The 17,704-nt window shown below is 33.8% G+C and overlaps 4 protein-coding genes and 1 non-coding gene across 6 annotated transcripts in view; 4 read left to right on the top strand and 1 right to left on the bottom strand.

The window, feature by feature from the left end:
- Positions 1-1,696, top strand: part of LOC107612412 — a 3,546-nt gene extending 1,850 nt beyond the window's left edge. The window contains exons 3-4 of the mRNA XM_016314131.2: positions 214-734; positions 1,050-1,696. Of these exons, the coding sequence (XP_016169617.2) occupies positions 214-734; positions 1,050-1,568 (1,040 nt within the window). The 3' untranslated portion in view covers positions 1,569-1,696. The remainder of the gene's footprint in view (positions 1-213; positions 735-1,049) is intronic.
- LOC110265559 (dynein light chain 1, cytoplasmic-like) lies at positions 2,616-3,487 on the bottom strand. 2 transcript variants are annotated; one of them, XM_021108456.1, is made up of 3 exons: positions 3,321-3,487; positions 3,012-3,200; positions 2,616-2,933 (listed from the first exon to the last, which is right to left on the bottom strand). In XM_021108456.1, exons 2-3 carry the CDS (start codon positions 3,147-3,149, stop codon positions 2,766-2,768), a joined length of 306 nt encoding a protein of 101 aa, XP_020964115.1. In that variant the 5' UTR covers positions 3,150-3,200; positions 3,321-3,487; the 3' UTR covers positions 2,616-2,765. The 2 variants fall into 2 exon arrangements, with proteins under 2 accessions (XP_020964115.1, XP_020964114.1); XM_021108455.1 differs by having other exon boundaries at positions 3,012-3,482.
- TRNAM-CAU lies at positions 8,871-8,942 on the top strand. Its single transcript has one exon. It is a non-coding gene; the product is annotated as a tRNA-Met (tRNA).
- On the top strand, positions 10,099-12,188 carry LOC107613717. Its single transcript, XM_016315838.2, has 3 exons — positions 10,099-10,909; positions 11,242-11,427; positions 11,601-12,188. The coding sequence occupies exons 1-3, from the start codon at positions 10,448-10,450 to the stop codon at positions 11,880-11,882; spliced, it is 930 nt and encodes a 309-aa protein (XP_016171324.1). The 5' UTR covers positions 10,099-10,447; the 3' UTR covers positions 11,883-12,188.
- On the top strand, positions 12,769-16,703 carry LOC107613622 (protein disulfide isomerase-like 1-6). The gene is made up of 12 exons (XM_016315712.2): positions 12,769-13,502; positions 13,801-13,930; positions 14,010-14,175; positions 14,338-14,456; positions 14,714-14,794; positions 14,887-14,976; positions 15,078-15,149; positions 15,230-15,298; positions 15,589-15,669; positions 15,803-15,937; positions 16,085-16,138; positions 16,237-16,703. Exons 1-12 carry the CDS (start codon positions 12,973-12,975, stop codon positions 16,330-16,332), a joined length of 1,623 nt encoding a protein of 540 aa, XP_016171198.1. The 5' UTR covers positions 12,769-12,972; the 3' UTR covers positions 16,333-16,703.

Here is a 17,704-nt window from a genome sequence, read left to right as displayed (position 1 = left end):
TAATTTATTGTTACTCACAATGAATATGGTAGTCGAGTAGAAAATAGGAAAAAAGAGTTTATATTAGATCCATTTGACAGATGACAGAAATATATTGATGCATGAGTGATACCATTTTGATTATGGCCCGGATATAATTAGAGTTTAAAAAAAAAAGAAAATTAAATGAAAAAGAGTTAAAATAGATCCGTTGGATTAATTGATTTTAGTGAGTGAATCTAGGGTTAGTGAGTGAATCTAGGTTAAGTGCGATTTACTGGCTAAGAAGGGGGACTAAGCCTCTCTCTCTCTGGACGATGGAAGTGGCTATAATGGAATCCATGGGAGTGGTGATGACGAACCAAATGCACCCCTACCTGGAAGAGCAACTGGCTAAACGCTTCAACCTCTTCAGGCTCTGGAACTACCCCTCCCTCGCCGCCTTCTCCAAAACACACTCCAATTCCATTCGCGCACTCATCGGCAACACCAAATTGGGTGCTGACGCCACCATGATCGACTCCCTCCCCAAGCTCGAGATTGTCTGCACTTACAGTGTTGGACTGGACAAGATTGACCTCCCCAAATGCAAGCAGAGAGGCATCCGCGTCGCCAACACCCCCGACGTCCTCACCGACGACGTCGCCGACCTCGCCATTGCCCTTGCCTTATCCGTCTCCCGGAGAATCTGCGTTTGTGATTCCTTTGTCCGAAACCACTCCTGGTCAAAATCAGACTTTTATTTGACTTCAAAGGTTTGCCTTCCATGTGTTTGATATAATGCTTAACAGTCAATAATGCCATTTTTCTTTATGAGAATAGTAATATAGGTTAATACCCGACGAACACTCACATGTCAAATTATCAAATTATCTAATAGTTATTGTGTTTAACAACTTCAGATGAGTAGTCACCTTAATACTTAATAGTCAAAATAATTTCTGAAAGATATGTCTGGTTTTTTTTGCAACATGTAACTATTTATTGTTGTATCTTTTAGAACTAATTTGAGGAACCAAATTGACTTACAATTAAACCATAGTAATGCTGATGCCTCTTTGATATTTCAGTTTAGTGGTAAAGCAGTTGGAATTGTTGGCCTGGGGAGGATTGGTTCTGCAATAGCTAAAAGAGCCGCAGCTTTTGGGTGCCCAGTTAGTTATCACTCCAGGTCCGAAAAACCAGACACAGGGTATAAGTTCTACTCTAACATCCTTGATTTAGCAGCTAACTCTCAAATACTCATTGTAGCGTGTGCCCTCACTCAAGAAACTCATCACATCGTGAATCGTAAAGTTATTGATGCATTGGGACCAAAAGGAATTCTAATCAACATTGGGAGAGGCCAACACGTCGATGAAGCTGAACTTGTGTCCGCCTTGACGGAAGGAAGACTTGCCGGGGCTGGTCTTGATGTGTATGAGAATGAGCCACATGTGCCTGAGGAGCTCTTGAGGCTTGACAATGTCGTCCTCGTCCCTCACATTGGAAGCGACACTGTCGAAACTTGCAATGCCATGGCAGACCTTGTCATTGCTAACTTAGAGGCACACTTCCAGAATAAGCCACTCTTGACTCCAGTAACTTGATCACTAGCTTATGGTTTTCATTTAGCATCAGTTTAGTTTTGTCCTTGTATTTCATTCTTTGTTGCAATAAAGAAGTTGCATGATTTGGGGTACTTTGTGAAGCTTGAAGGATACTTCCCTATGACTTCTTCTGCAGCCAAAATTCTTGGAGGGTACTCTCAGTAGTAGCGACTAGCGAGTGAGAAACGCGCAATACTAAGATATACATTTTGCTTTGAGTCACATCCTCACAGGCTGTTAGAAACGCGAAATTAGATTGTGTGTCATGGAAGGGATAGCTTGTACTTCCTAGTTCCTACTATGATTGTTAAGTTTGAGTAATTATTGGATATGCTATGTGCTTAGTTCCAGTAGAAATGATATGGACGCTTAGAGTAATTTTTTTTCAAATGAAATTTAGAAAGTAAAAAAAAAAAATCCCAGCTGCGTATTTATTTACTTTATGCGAGTTTAAGTATTGAATATCATGACTTTAAAGTTCTAAAGGAAAAAGCGAAAGTGTTGATAGACACCTATGATAGCCCATCCATGAAAAGAAAGCGATAAACAGTCCCACGTCATGGCGAACAAAAATATCTTCTCTTTGATTATGAGTTCCTCTTAGAATCTGATTTTAATTTCGCCTCCTAATTTTCTCATCCTTTGATCCTTAAGCATCATCAATTCCTTCACCTTTGATTCAGTTGACTCAAGTCAACGAATGCCCCGTTCCTTATCTAATCGTAGATTAGTACGTCTAAGTCTAACACCGGATAAACATGTGGACGTGGGGATGGAAAAAAAAAAATAAAGGACCAAATTAAAGAATATCCAGAATCCCATAATATCATTTAGGATCCTACTCTTAACAAAGCGTCAGCATTAAATAGGCAAAATAGAAAAAGTCTAGGCGGAAGCAACTTTTTTTTAAAATTTTGGCCAGCATGTAATCAGCAAAGAAAAATGAGTGATTGAATGAATTTTACGTTAATTTTACACCATTAAAATCATCATTGATAACTATTTGATGGCTACAAATCACAAAAGTTGTTACCCTACCACTCCTCAGCAAAATATTCATCATATTTACATAATCACCACTACTTATATTTTCTTTGTAACAAAAGCCTTCTTTTTTTTTCGTGAAACAGGGAATGGAGGAAGAAAAGAAAGACACAAAACAAAGAAGTGCACTCTCTCTAGAAACTGCCGCACTAATCAGCTAGGAGTAGAAGGAGGAGAAGAAGAAGCAACTCCTTTGAAGATAAGGAAATTAAGAGTCTCGAGAGTGAAGTATATGAAAGTACCCTTGGAATGAGTGAAAAAACACCCAAAACTTGAACCCACCACACATTGCCATCCACTTCCATATCTTGTATCAAACTCCTACAAACAAAACCATAATAATAATAATATCCAATCACAACAACCAAAACGAACGTTTCTTACAATGAAAGGTGTTACCTTTTTTATGTGGGCAGCAATGGATTTGCAATCAACAACATCATAGAGATCAAGAGCTTGAGAAGCAGCTGCCATAGCTTGGATCTGCATCTTGGTTGGCATGTCAGTGTCCTCTATCAAGGCTTTACCTTCCAACATGTTGTCACAACCGAAACCGAAACCTTATCTGATCTTCAATTCAAAGGCGGTCTAGTGAAAGCAGAAAGAGAAGCAGAACTGGAAAAGGCTATAAAAAGAGCAGAGTTCCATTCGGAGATAGAGGGAATATATAAAAATAAACAAAATTATAGAGTTGGCACGAAGTCCTACGTTTGTGTCGTTATCTTTCGTTGCTTGGAGAGTATTTTAGCTGTACTCTATAAATGAGCATCAGTAACTATCTCAATGATGAGTTATGGGATGAATATTATGAGGATATTGATGCCCAAGATTATTAGTATTTTTGTTAAAGAAAAGCAAGGGGATAAAGCTGGTGAGGCCAATAATAAAAGGAATGCTGTCAAATTGAAAATGCTTTGGCTGAAGCACCACCGACACGTGGTGGAACTTGCTTCAACTGTGAATCTAGAAGAAACTAATCACTGTTCACACATCACCCAAAAGTATACTAGCAAGACAAACATTGGTATATAATGGAGAAAGGAATTGTACACATTGTATAAATATTTCATTAGCTACTCATACTTTTTTTTTAAAGATATAATTATTAGTGTTACTTTTTCTCATCAGGTGAAGCTTTTAGGATGAGTGGTATCATGATATGGTATTAGAGCGCTAAATTCGAAAGATCAAGAATTCAATCCTTGGTGAACCCCAAAATCAATTTAAGTTGTCTCCCTAACGGGAATTCGATCAGATTGTACAAATAGTCCATTGTCTTCCTAACGGGATCCTATCTCTAATACTTCATAAATCTCCATTGTACACATTGTATAAATATTCCAATGACTACTCATATTTTTCCATTTATTTATTACACCATACAGAATCAAAGGCTCTAAAAATAATTAACCAAAAAAACAAAAAAGTCCTGGAAATCAAATAGTAGGTAGAAAGTGCAGTGACGGTGGTCATACCCATCATAATATGAGTATGCCTTGTATGATTGTTTTTTTTTTTCCTGTGTAATAAATGTTATTTGATCATATTAAAATTTATGATGACTCATTATTTTGTTTTAAGTACAATTTAGAGAAAAAATTTTAAAATTGTATGATATCTCTAAAATCTAATTTCATAGTTGCGGTTTTTGAAATGAGCTGATTTAAAACTGATTTAAAATAGATGAGACGATTTTTTGAGTGAAAAAATAAATACCGTCAAATTTATAATTTTTATTGTAACAAATGATTTTAAATGTAAGTACTAAGGATGAAGCTGTTTGGATGTTTTTTGAAGATGAAAATTGTTCTGTAAAATATTTTGATGTTGGTATAGTTTGCAACTATAGAAAGATTAAATACAAAAAAAATTTTTGTAAGGCTAAATATTCATAAAATGCTAATAAAGTGACTTATAGTCTTTGTGAGATAGATGATGAAGATGTAAATTATTTATTTATTCACTGTAATTTTGTTCACAAGTCGTAATATAGAACTTTAAGATGAGATGGAACTAATTGAGTTATAATTGTGTAAGTTGAGAAAAATGAGTGAAAAAATTATTTTCCAATTATATGGGTCACATGAAAAATTAGGAATATAAAAATTTTAAAAAATAGGGTACTTCAATAGAGTGAAGCATGAAAAGAGACTTTGAATCATTGGAGAGAATAAAATAAAAGTTCAAAAAGGCAAAACAATTGGATATTTTAGAATTGGCAAACACAAATATTGAGAAGAGAATAAATTTTTTTTTTTGAAGTAAAAGAGCTTAACTTTCTATATTTGATCATGGTAGAAGATATGTGCTGAATTTATTCAAGAGAAACCAAATGTTTGGTGTTGAAAGATACTTTTTGATGATAATTGCAAATTGGTGCTTTTTTTTTGGTTGATAAATTGGTGCTTGTATTGTGTGAGTTTGTATATGCACGGGTTAATGACAGTGATAAATGGACTGATGAAAATGATAGTTCTGTGCATGTTGGAGAAAGCATTAGAAATACTGGATTGGGTGATTTTCAAAATAGCAGAACAAAACTTTTTGAAGTGGCAATTATGATCGTCGAAAACTCAATAGAAGCTCAATTATAAGAAAAATAAATTCAATAATTTTATCCAACAAGTTAGATCACTTCGATTAAAAAAAAAAGAGCTAATCTAAAGGGTTAAAATATATTACAAAATTAAAAAATAACTAATTGTTAGAAGTGAATAAGGGTGATTTTTATATATAGTGAAAAGTAACAAAATTTTATTTCACATCAATTTTGATGACAATACCAAAAGAATTACTAGGTAGTTAGGAATTGGAATTTTAGTGTGTATGATAAAATAAGTAAAAATAAAAAGCTAATGATAAATATGTACAACTGTAACTTATTTAGTTGATGTTGGATTAAATTTCGATTAATTAAAATGACAATATTAAATTTAAAAAGTATAAAGTGGTACCTGTAAAAACACATTTTGACGCTTTAAAAGAGTAACATAACTTTTTTTTAATTAGATTTTTACTAAATTATCTTATCTTTATAGAAAGAAATCTCATATTTTATAAATCAAAAGGTGGTTAAGAAAGAAAAAATACCGAATCTTTAAAACTGTAAATACTACCGATTGTATTGAGTCTAAGAAGATTCAGAATCTCAGTTCAAAATCCTGTTAAAAAAAAGTATAAGCAATTTTAAATAGGAGAATACTAGTGGACAATAATTTTGTTGAACAATGTGTAACTACTAATCAAATAAAAATAAACTACACCTCTAAATTAATTCTCTAAAATTTAATATTAAAATAACTATCCGTACACTGGTAAAATAAACATCCAATATATTTATTATTTACATTGTTTAATATTTTGGACAATTTACGTAAATAAATTATTACACCTTTAAAATTACGCAAAAGCATTGTTTCCAAAACGAAGACGCAAATACATTGTTTCATGTATCTATAGAAACCGCTACTGGCAGTAGCGGTTTACACAAACACAAAATCTGCTGCTGCCAGCCGCGGATTATGTTGAAATGTAGCAACATGGAAACCGCTGTAGTCTGCCGCAGTTTCTGCTCGATTGGAGTTGGTCATAAAGTAGCGGTTTATGTGCATAGGGGTTCGTGTGTAAACTGCCAGAGGTTATAGCGGTTTACGCGGAGAGTGGCTGCCTACCAAATTACTCGTTTGGAGTGATTTTGAGGTTGGTTAGAGAGAGAAAATTCTAGAGAGAGGTTAGAACAACAAATCTCTTAAACAATTAAAATGTTATTTTTATGGAAATTATGAAAAATGTTTGTTTATGCTAAATTAAGTTACAAGAAAATTGAGAGAAAGAAACGGAGTATATATTTTTTGCAATCATATGATATATATGAATAGATAAAAATGAAGTAATTTTTAAAGAAAAAATGTACGTTTTAGTGAATTTTTTACTAAAAATAAATTATTTTATCATTCATGAGTTTTATAAGGGATGAAAAAAAGAAAAAGAAAATTAGTCTTAATTTATATATTTTAGTACTCTGTGAGTACTCACTATTTGATTTGCTATTTAGTCTCATTTTAATAATAAATACAAATAAAAAATTATTACATGCATATTTATATTTTTTATTTTATTCATCAAAATTATGATGCTATCACTATTATTTATCCAATCAATCAATTATAAAATATAAATAGTTTTTATTTTTTGGTACAAGACAATAAAGTTCCACAAATAAAAAAAAATCATTTATCTAGAACGCAAATCAGCAAAGAATACAACCCATGTTTTAAACTCTCCAAATTTTCTATATGGTTTATATAAATAAAAGAGAATGAAGTGATTTTGAAAAAGAAAAATATATGCTTTAGTGAACTTTTGGCTAAAAATAAATTATTTTATTATTTATAAATTTTAAAAGAGATGAGAATAAAAAAAATTAGTCTTGCTTTATATAATTCAATACTTTGTTTTGTAATTATTTTTTTAGATAAATATTAATTTTACTATTTGTTTTCATACTCAACGTAAATGGCTGCTGCCTCCAACGGTTTATGTATGTATTCTAATACACATAAATCGCTACTGCCAGTAGCGATTTATAGCTAAGCATCAACAAACAGAAACCGCAACAGCCTCTAGCGGTTTCTGTGTTTCCCATTCGCATGTAATTCGCTGCTGGCTATAGCGGATTATGTGTTTTGGTAAACCGCTACTGGCAGTAGCGGTTTCTATAGATGTATGAAACAATGTATTTACGTCTTTATATTTGCGTAAATTTGAGGGGCAAACAATTTATTTATGTAAATTGCCCTAATATTTTCATTGTTACCAATACTTTTTCTTTTAAATAAAACTAGAGAATTTAATTTACTAAAACGTAGGGGTGTGCATGGCCCGGCCCGAAGACCCGTCCCGATCTCGAACACTTTAGGGGCTAATTTGATGTGATTTCATCGGGTCTAGGGTCGGGTATGGGTCTCAAAAGTAGACCCGGTCATTATTTCGGGTCACCCGAAATCGGCCCGGTGGCCCGGTCATCATACACAATTAATATTTTGTGTTATTAGTGATGGATGATGGCTATTATTATGTGAAATTTAAGTATTGTAAACCTTAATATTTTGTGTTATTAGTCATTATATATAAGACTATAAGTTAATATTTTATGTTTAAAATGCATAAAACTTTAGACTAATGCATAATTTTGTGTTATTTGTATTGATTTAAATATTTGGTGTTATTAGGCAATATTAGTATTGATTATGGTTATACTTTAATTTTAGAGAAGAGTTACTTCTTATTATATTTTTCTAAGTGAATTTTACCATGTCAAATAATGGTTGGAGTCTTGGAAATTTGGATATTTTTACATGCTAACTTACAAGAAGGTATCAAGGTAATATAATGTTAACGGCCCGGTTTTCACCCGATTTTTACCCGATATAATTGTGGCCCGAAAGTGTATAAGTTTCATCAGGTCTAGGGTCGGGTTCGAGTCTAACAAATAGGCCTGATATATATTTCAGGTCGGATCTGGGTCACATCAAACCCGGTTTTACCCGATCCATGCACACCCTACTAAAACGCACGGAAGCGCTACGTTAATATCGATTCAAAGGATAAATTGGCATAGACGATTGCTGTTTATAATATGATGAAAGTTGCAATCCACCAACCCAAAAAAAAAAAGTAAGAATAATTAAATAAAAAGGAGGTTCAATTATTGTAGCAAAATAGATGCTTGTTTATTATTATAATAATATTTCTTTCTGTCATGCTAATTGGATAAACTAAATTAAAAATGGAATAGATAAGATACAAAGCACTAGGCACATCCTATCAAGCTTACGTGAGTTTACATTCAACTATGTCATGTGTTAGCAAGACAATGAATCATATGTTACACATGTACTACCAAATTCGTGGTAGTCTTGGTCACCGCTATTTGGAAAAATATAATCATAAATCTTGATGAGTATAACAAAACATAACGTGATCTTGTTATCCGTTAAAAGTTAAAACCCAGAAATATACCAGCTGAGACCATTTTGTGCTAAGACCAAAGTTATTGAATTATGGTACTATAGTATACAATTTGTGGACCCGAACTAAATTGTATTGTATATGAATTTTGGCAAAATGATGAGTTGATTAATGATGTAAGGTTAGTTCATTGACAGATACCGTGGAGTCGTGGACACAGGCTAAGGGTAATTGAAAGGTGAAGCAAACATAGAATAAGTATTATATTTGTTGATGATTAAACATCAAATCAGAGTGGCGCAGCGGAAGCGTGGTGGGCCCATAACCCACAGGTCTCAGGATCGAAACCTGGCTCTGATATTAGAGAAGGCTTCCACTGATACAAATTTTTGGACATTTTAATGATATACGTTGGGCTTTTTGTTAATGAGTTTGGGTCACACGAAGTTTTTTTTTTAGTTTAACTATCAAGTAATCAACTGGGCCAATTTGTTAGAGCTTTCATTATAAGGGAGGCCCAACTATTATGTAGAATTTTATTTTGTTAGGCCTCAGAACTTACACAATTTCTACTGCCCAAAAAACAAAAGCTTACACAATTTCTTGAAAAAGAAAAAAACTCTTTTTAAGATTGTTCTTTTTTCTCACACAAACGGCTTACAAAAACAAATTTCTCATTAACTCACATTTACATTGTAAAAAAATTTGTCTTTTCGCCACTTAAGCAACACTCATTTAGTACAAATTTAATTGAATTGAATCCCTAAGTTGATTTTTTTTATTTACTGTTTTATCCGTCCATCTACTTATGTAGCTTTTGTCATTAATGTTTTACATTATTAATCTATCAGAATTAAAGACTACAAAATGAATAAACAACACCACTCACCAGAACATGATAACAAAAAATAAACACGTATGCAAATAAATTACAACATAGACAAAACACACAAACAGGACCCCATACTCTAAGTAGGTAATTTGTCCAACTCATATAATTGAAGGATTTTCAAAGCATTTATTAGTTTGTATGAAGTGCTCATGCCCCACACACACCCCCATAGAGAGAAAAAGACAACATAATAAACCACCATTCTAGCCTTCTTGTATATATAATTTGAACCAACATCAATGATGTATATAACTATATATTATATAGTTTATAGTTTATAGAAGAAATACGAAAAGCAATAGCTGCCGACACTTACTCCCGAACCTATGCTTATAGTAGCAGCCAGTGAGGTTTGGCTCCAAACTTTTATTCCGAGCCTTTCATTATTGTTATTATCCGTTATTTTATTTTAATTAATATTTTACCGAAGAATGTTAGAGACCAATAACTTTTGTGATTTGTAGTCATCAAATAGCTATCAATGATGGTTTTAATGGTGTGAGATTTTATCCAATGGCTCACTTTTCTTTACTAGTTACATGCTGGCCAAAATTTAACAAAGTTACTTAGCACCCTAGACTTTTCCTATTTTACCCTTCACAGCATAAGCAGCATTTCACAGGCTTTTTGCTTCCTCATTTGACTCTTCACTCCACCAACACCAACAACAACAAGCTTCTCCTTCCTTCTTTCCATGCATATATTATATATATATATACACATACACACACATTCTCTCACTCTCTCATAGTGACACACACACCACATATTTGTTGAAATTACCATAACATTTGTTGGTGTTTTTTGAGCAAGTTGTTCATTTTGCTGATATATGCAGCATATTCCAAACACTATGTCTGTTAGGCTCATGAATTTAAGAGCACAAGTTCTTAAGCTTATTGTCCTCTAGTACAAATTTCAATCTCTTTTACTTCATCAAAAGTTTTGAGGGTACTACTCAATTTGGTTGAAGATGCAGTCAACAAAATCAGAATCAGATATAACAAGCTTAGCACCATCATCACCATCAAGGTCTCCAAAGCGACCTGTGTACTATGTTCAAAGTCCTTCAAGGGACTCACACGATGGAGACAAGTCATCTTCAATGCAAGCCACACCAATCTCCAACAGTCCAATGGAGTCACCATCACACCCTTCCTTTGGCCGCCATTCAAGGAACTCCTCAGCCAGCAGATTCTCAGGGATTTTCAGGTCTTCTTCAGGTAGAAAAGGGAGCAGGAAGAGGAATGATAAAGGGTGGCCTGAGTGTGATGTCATTCTTGAAGAAGGATCCTATCATGAGTTTCAGGACAAGGCTTACACTCGCCGTTGCCAAGCTTTAATTGCTGTCTTTACTTTTGTTCTTGTCTTCTCTGTCTTTTGCTTAATCATATGGGGTGCTAGCAGGCCTTACAAAGCTCAAGTAACTGTCAAGGTAAATCCCAATTTCAATCTATACGTCAAATTAATCAAGATGGTAAGTGTGTTAGTTAATCATTCATCGATTATACCGAACTTTTAGTAATTATGCGAGGGAGTACAGTAGAAAGTTGTCACTTTTTCATTTGGGGAGGGATATAGTTTTTGATAAATGTCTCTTAGATGAGATAAATGCTGATTGCTGATCAAAGATCTACATACTTGCATATAATTTAGTTCTACTTGCCTAATTCTTAAACAAAATGGAAGGATTATAGGATTCCTGTCTCTAATTATATGCTAATTATGAGATTATGTTGATAGTAATTGAGATTGTGAATGTTGCAGAGCATGACAGTGCATAATATGTATGTTGGAGAGGGTTCAGACTTCACAGGCGTCACAACAAGAATGCTGACAGTAAATGGAACACTAAGAATGAGCATATATAACCCTGCTACATTTTTTGGCATTCATGTGCACTCCACACCCATTAACCTTGTCTTCTCAGACATCACTGTCGCAACTGGTGAGGTAAGAAACCAAGACTATGTTATTCTTATTCCTTTGAGACTTAAACTAGCTAGGACTTCTAAATTAAAAGGTAATGTTGATGTTTATTAACATAACACAAAATGGTGACATTAAGTAGCATCTTATTATATGTATATTATATTCTTGTACATGTGATGATTTGTTCCTTGCAGCTGAAGAAATACTATCAGCCAAGAAAAAGTCACCGTATTGTATCAGTGAATGTGGAAGGTAACAAGGTTCCATTGTATGGGGCTGGATCCACACTAATAGTATCCCAAACTGGTAGTGTTGAGGTTCCATTGACATTGAAGTTTGAGATTCGTTCAAGAGGGAATGTGGTGGGGAAACTAGTAAGAACAAAGCACCATAAGGAAATTACTTGCCCTTTGGTGATAAACTCTTCTGAATCAAAACCTATCAGGTTCAAGAAGAATTCATGCACATATGGCTGATGGATGCTGATTCATGTCCATTTTTTGAGAAAGAATTCAGTTAATGTTTCTGTAATATATGTAAAATTGTGTAATCCACCGTTTGTGAAAAATTTTCTCTGGTTGAGAAACTACATTTGAAAGAGGAGCAAAATGTGTAGTGTGTACATGCACTTGGAAAACCCTTTCAACTGCTAGTAGCTACTTGTGTTTTCAAACTTGTAGTCAGTGTGGTGGAAATAAATGCATGAAAATTTGTATAAGCATATTCACATAATAAGTAAGATGAATGTATAATCCATGAGTTTATTCTTGAGGGGATGCCAATTAAGTTCGTCATGCAATAACTACTAATTTTTAGTTTTAATTGAGTTAATTTTTGGTAAACAAAAAGACTTATCATAACATCTATTGCATACACATCATCTCTAAAACTCAAATTCAAAATATGATGTTTATCTAAGTCCATACCTTTATTCATATAAACAAAAATAATGAAATAGGCACAGTAAACTAGGAAAATATTTAATTAATTTATACGCTAATATCACATTGTTAGGCTTTATATTTTCTATAAAAGCTCAATTTACAAATCCTAAATTAAGGCAGAGTCATGACCAACACCAAATCTATTTTGGGAAAACCCAAAAGATGCAGGACACATGCTTTTCCTAGGGATGAAATATGAAACCTTATGACACTATAGCATAGATTTTATATGGACGAAAGTCTTAGAAGTTAGAACCATCTTCATTGCTGTAAAAATCTATCATATTGTGAAAGGAAAAGTTAGTACTTTTAATTTTTTATTTCTTAGAAGGTAGTCAGAGGATAGTGATAGTTAGTGGTAGGCAATTAGACAATTTTGTTAACATGGATAGTTGGATACCCCGGAAATTTAGGCGTGTTAATAGCTTGTCTAAACATTTTCACACTTGAGATTTGAGAAATTCACTTTCTTCTTCTCTTCCCAGTTCACACAATTTCTTCACTAATTTTAAAATGTGCCTCCACGAATGAGATCTTCTCCAAAGTCATAAACTTTTCACAAACCCCATCAAATCCCACACATATTCAACCTAAGATCTTCCTCCCACTACTACTCAGCACCATGTTCACTAGAAAAAACCCAACTTTGAGATTCACCCTTTATTTCACCCTCGCCCTTCTCCTAATTCTTAGTTACAACGTTGTCACACAGTGTTCCGAGGCTGTCCCTGATGACGATGATTTGGAGGGCATTGAGGAATTGTTAGCAGTGGACGAGGAGGTAGAAAAACACCAACCAGAAGAACAAGGTGGTGGTGGCACCGACAAGTTGTCGGAAGCAGAGGTTCTAACGAAGGCACAAAGGATCGTACTTGAGCTCAATAGTGACAAGACCGAGAAGGTTATTAATGAGAATGAGTATGTTCTTGTTCTGGGGTATGCACCTTGGTGTCCAAGGAGCGCTGAGCTCATGCCTCGATTTGCTGAAGCTGCAACTTCGCTCAAGAAAGAGTTGGGAAGCACTCTTTTGATGGCGAAGATTGATGCTGAGAGATATCCCAAATCAGCTTCGTTCCTTGGGATCAAAGGCTACCCAACTTTGCTTCTCTTCGTTAATGGCACCTCCCAACCTTACTCTGGCGGTTTCACAGCGTAAATTGCTCTCACAACTTCTCTCTTAGACTTAGCTCACTAGGCCTGTGTAGGGTTTTATCTGAATTTTTGCTATGTTTGCTAGTGTTTCTAATTCTTTATGCTATTTGGAAGCTTGTTTATAACTTGAAGTGATATACTGATGTTAGCTGAATGGAATAGATGCACATTTACCCGAAATATTGTTCACAGTGCACAGATAGCTTGAGAATTGGTCATGTCAATTATATTGGTGGAACTACTTCAAACATTTTTATCTAGTGGCCATGTCAATTAAAATTGGGACTGTTGACTTCAGGGATGATATAGTGATATGGGCAAGGAAAAAGACTGGCTCGTCTGTTATTAGGATAAATTCGGAAAAGGAGGCAGAGGAATTTCTGACAAAGTATCATACATTTGTTATTGGTCGGTTTGACAAATTTGAGGTAAGAAACACTTGGAAAACTCCTTGTTAGTGTTTCCACTTTTCTGGGCTGTGCTAATTTTTGTGTGCAAATATATCAGGGACATGAATATGACGAATTCGTGAGAGCTGCAAAGTTGGATAATGAAACCCAATTTGTTGAAGTGAATAAAGTGGAGCATGCCCAAGTTCTTTATCCAGATATCCCATCCACTGTTAATTTTCTAGGAATTGTTAAGAGTGAACCTGAAAGATACACTGCATATGGTGAGTCGGCAATTGTTTCGATCCTTATGTTCAATCAGTTAAAATCTGGTGGACCAACATCGCACACTTCTTTTGTAAAACATTTTTTCTTCCTTCCTATCTTATCTTGTTTACCAAATAGTCTGATGTAAGTCAAGAATGCAAAACTTGCTGATTATGCAGACGGAGCTTTCACAACAAGTAAAATATTGGAGTTTTTGGGCTACAACAAGTTTCCATTAGTTACAAAACTGACTGAAATGAACTCTTTCAGTGTCTACTCAAGCCCTGTTAAGCTTCAGGTTGCTATTATTTTCAGTTTCAACCTTAAATTGGATTTTCACTTGGTTTGAATTCTGTTACTTTTCTGTCTCTTTATTGGAGTTTGTGCTCACAATTTTTAAGTAAGGTTTAAAATTTCTGCATAGAAAATGCACATGTTCTGCATATGTTATTATGCACTCCACTATTTTTGTTTTTCTCATTGATATCCATCTATCATGAGAATAGATTACATTAATCTCTATAATAGGTTCCGTTCTTTTTTTTTTTCCTGTAGGTTTTTGTCTTTGCCGACATTGACGACTTCAAGAATCTTCAAGATACAATTCAAGATGTTGCAAGAACTTTCAAGTCAAAGGTAGTTGCTCTTCTAGCCTACAATTGGAACATTTAAACTTTTCCTGCAATATGGTTTAGAGTTTTTAATCCAAGTCTTTCATTCATCTGCAGATAATGTTTATATATGTTGATATTAAAGAAGAGAACCTTGCAAAACCCTTCCTAACATTGTTTGGTCTTGAAGAATCAAGAAACACTGTGGTTAGTTTATGAGTTAACCATTTTTTCAGATTTGTTTTATAAATTCTTATAATTCTACCAACTGATGCATTTTATTTTATTTTTTGTGTGCTTATTTATAGATAGCTGCATTTGATAATGGAATGAGCTCAAAATATTTGTTGGAGTCAGAACCAACAAGAAGCAATATTCAGGTATGATCTTCTGTTCATGTACATTATCCTCCCATTGATTAGCAATCAAGCAAGTAATAATGTTGAAATGGCTTTCTCAGGATTTCTGCAATAACTTTGTGCAAGGTTCTCTGTCACCTTTCTTCAAGTCTCAACCAATACCAGATAATGTGAGTTCTAAAACAAATTTCCTGTTCTCTCTCTTATAATTTATAGTCTTTGACTATATAAGAGCATTAGTTGTGCACTCATTGTAATATGTTGTCCTTTTTCTGTTAAGATATAATGTGAATTCCTCGAGTCATATGTAAAATATTCCAGATTTTCTTTCTAAAGACACATATAGCTAGCTATATATTTTGTATTAATAGAATAAATCAATGAAACCTAGAAGTTATTTGTTTATCTCCTAAAACTAAACGTATGCTTCCATTAATCGCCATGGTACTGGGAATTGCAGACAGATGCTACTATTCATGTTGTTGTCGGGAAAACATTTGATGATGCAGTTTTGGGCAATGAGAAGGATGTGATTCTGGAGGTTTGCAAACTTCAATAGTGTTTTTCAGTTTGGTTTGTGTTTTTTTTTCTTTGTTTGTCTCTAAAGAAAGACTTTTATATTGGCTATGCTCTTGATGGATTTGTACTCACGAGTCATGAGTTTATCAAAACAGGTATTTACACCTTGGTGTATCAACTGTGATGCAATTAGCAAACAAGTAGAGAAGTTGGCAAAGCACTACAAAGCAGCAACTAATCTAATATTTGCAAGGATAGATGCTTCAGCAAATGAACATCCAAAATTGCAAGTTAGTGTCATGAAAAAGCTTAGTTTAAATGTCTCAATTTTTCTTTATGTTCTGAAGAATAAACCCTGCATCAGTTTTTGGAATTTGAATCTTATTTCGTTAAGAAATTTTTTATATGACCAAACACTTCTCTTTGCTTAATGGCAGGTGAATGACTACCCCACGCTTCTACTTTACAAAGCAGATGATAAGACAAATCCGGTAATTGCTTCTTAGCACCCTGTTTTTGGTGGTAAATATTTGGTTTCTTTAATGATAAGAAAATTAATTATATGATGAACACCCCTTGTTTTATGCAGATCAAACTCTCTACAAAATCTAGTTTGAAAGAATTGGCTGCTTCCATCAACAAACATCTAAAAGTCAAAAATCAAGTTGTCAAAGATGAGTTATAGAACACAGCAAGTTGTTTTAAGAACAGCAAAGAACGAGGAAACTATTGAAAGAACAAATATTATATACTCTCATTTTCAATTCTTTCCCCCATTTTCACTCTGACTTTTTTTGTGGTTTGGATATGAGTTAGTCTGCTACCGGAATTAGCTTATGCCGAATGGTGTCTGCATACAACAAAACGAAGTAGAGATCATAATACTACAAAGAATGGATTGATCTACATTTCAATCCTCTTAGCTTTCATAGGAAATGAAACAACATTAGTGCCTAATTGTATCTAAGTCTGTACTTTTTAGAACAATTTATAACTCTGAAAGCTTGAATCAATATATATGAGCATGTTTGGTTTTTCTGTGAAACCTTTATTAGTAGTATCATTGGTTTTTTCCATTGGAAACTCAGTTCAACATGCTGAGTTTGCACAAACAATTAGCACTGAGTTTTTATTACCTTGTTTATTAAGACATAATTTAATTATTCTGAGAAAATTGTCTGTAAAATTTAGCTTTGGTAAGCACAGAAGTTTTCAAATCCCATATACTTATGCTCTGCAATCTTTTCAACCATTCTTACTGTGCCAACAGTTCCTGCAATGACATCAAAAACAGGAAGCAAATGTTGATAATAAAGCAATGGTGAAGCACTCAAAAAATAAGTCATGTTAATGAAACTTGGTACTTGCCAAGTGATATTGCACTCGCCAAAACTTGGTACCATGCCAGCAACAATGCCACATGCAGAGTATAGTATTGATTGGTGCAATCTCCAATGTGTTTCTTGATCTCCCTTTGATGCTATCACCCTCTTTTCTTTGTACAGAAGCACTGCTTGAAATGAAGTCACTCCTAATGCCACTGGTCTCTACATAAACAAGCAAAAATCCAAAGAAATATGTGGTGTTTTTATATGTAAAATTTGAGTTAAATTCATCCATTTTCTCATCCTTGTAATAGGTTAAACACCCAATATTCCAATTAGCAAGTTGTTGTATGGCTCTGTTACAGAACAAGGAAAGGTATATTTTACAACAATATTTCTTCTTCATGGACATAATAGAGAGGAAAAGTGAAAGAAAAAAAATGAAGTGGTTAAGGGAAAAAGCTAACTTTGCACTTTCTAAGGCAAGTATGATGATCCAGACACTGAAATCTAACCCAAGTGCTTTCCAACTAACATTTTTAAGAATGGAACCCTGCATGGATGAATCAGTGATAGATAAGATATAATGTCATCTATTTTTATTATATAAAAATTGACAAATCTATTATAGAATGAGATTATAACATATTGATTTTTATAATTGAGTCATGTCAATAATTTTACATAGGCGTTAATTTTACAATTCTGCAAAATAAAAATAATAGATTTCTA

Source organism: Arachis ipaensis, chromosome B08 (genome assembly GCF_000816755.2).
Source record: "Arachis ipaensis cultivar K30076 chromosome B08, Araip1.1, whole genome shotgun sequence".
In the NCBI taxonomy this organism is placed as follows: Eukaryota; Viridiplantae; Streptophyta; class Magnoliopsida; order Fabales; family Fabaceae; genus Arachis; species Arachis ipaensis.
This window is presented reverse-complemented; position numbering and strand designations above follow the sequence as displayed.

Bases quoted from the DNA above. Each gene is read 5' to 3' on its own strand.
- LOC107613622 (XM_016315712.2), top strand. From the start codon at position 12,973: ATGTTCACTAGAAAAAACCCAACTTTGAGATTCACCCTTTATTTCACC. The intron at 15,150-15,229 runs GTATGATCTTCT...TGGCTTTCTCAG, and splicing joins CAACAAGAAGCAATATTCAG to GATTTCTGCAATAACTTTGT. The intron at 15,299-15,588 runs GTGAGTTCTAAA...TGGGAATTGCAG, and splicing joins CTCAACCAATACCAGATAAT to ACAGATGCTACTATTCATGT.
- LOC107613717 (XM_016315838.2), top strand. From the start codon at position 10,448: ATGCAGTCAACAAAATCAGAATCAGATATAACAAGCTTAGCACCATCA. The intron at 10,910-11,241 runs GTAAATCCCAAT...TGAATGTTGCAG, and splicing joins AAGCTCAAGTAACTGTCAAG to AGCATGACAGTGCATAATAT. The intron at 11,428-11,600 runs GTAAGAAACCAA...TGTTCCTTGCAG, and splicing joins TCACTGTCGCAACTGGTGAG to CTGAAGAAATACTATCAGCC.
- LOC110265559 (XM_021108456.1), bottom strand. From the start codon at position 3,149: ATGTTGGAAGGTAAAGCCTTGATAGAGGACACTGACATGCCAACCAAG. The intron at 2,934-3,011 runs GTAACACCTTTC...TTTTGTTTGTAG, and splicing joins TTGCTGCCCACATAAAAAAG to GAGTTTGATACAAGATATGG.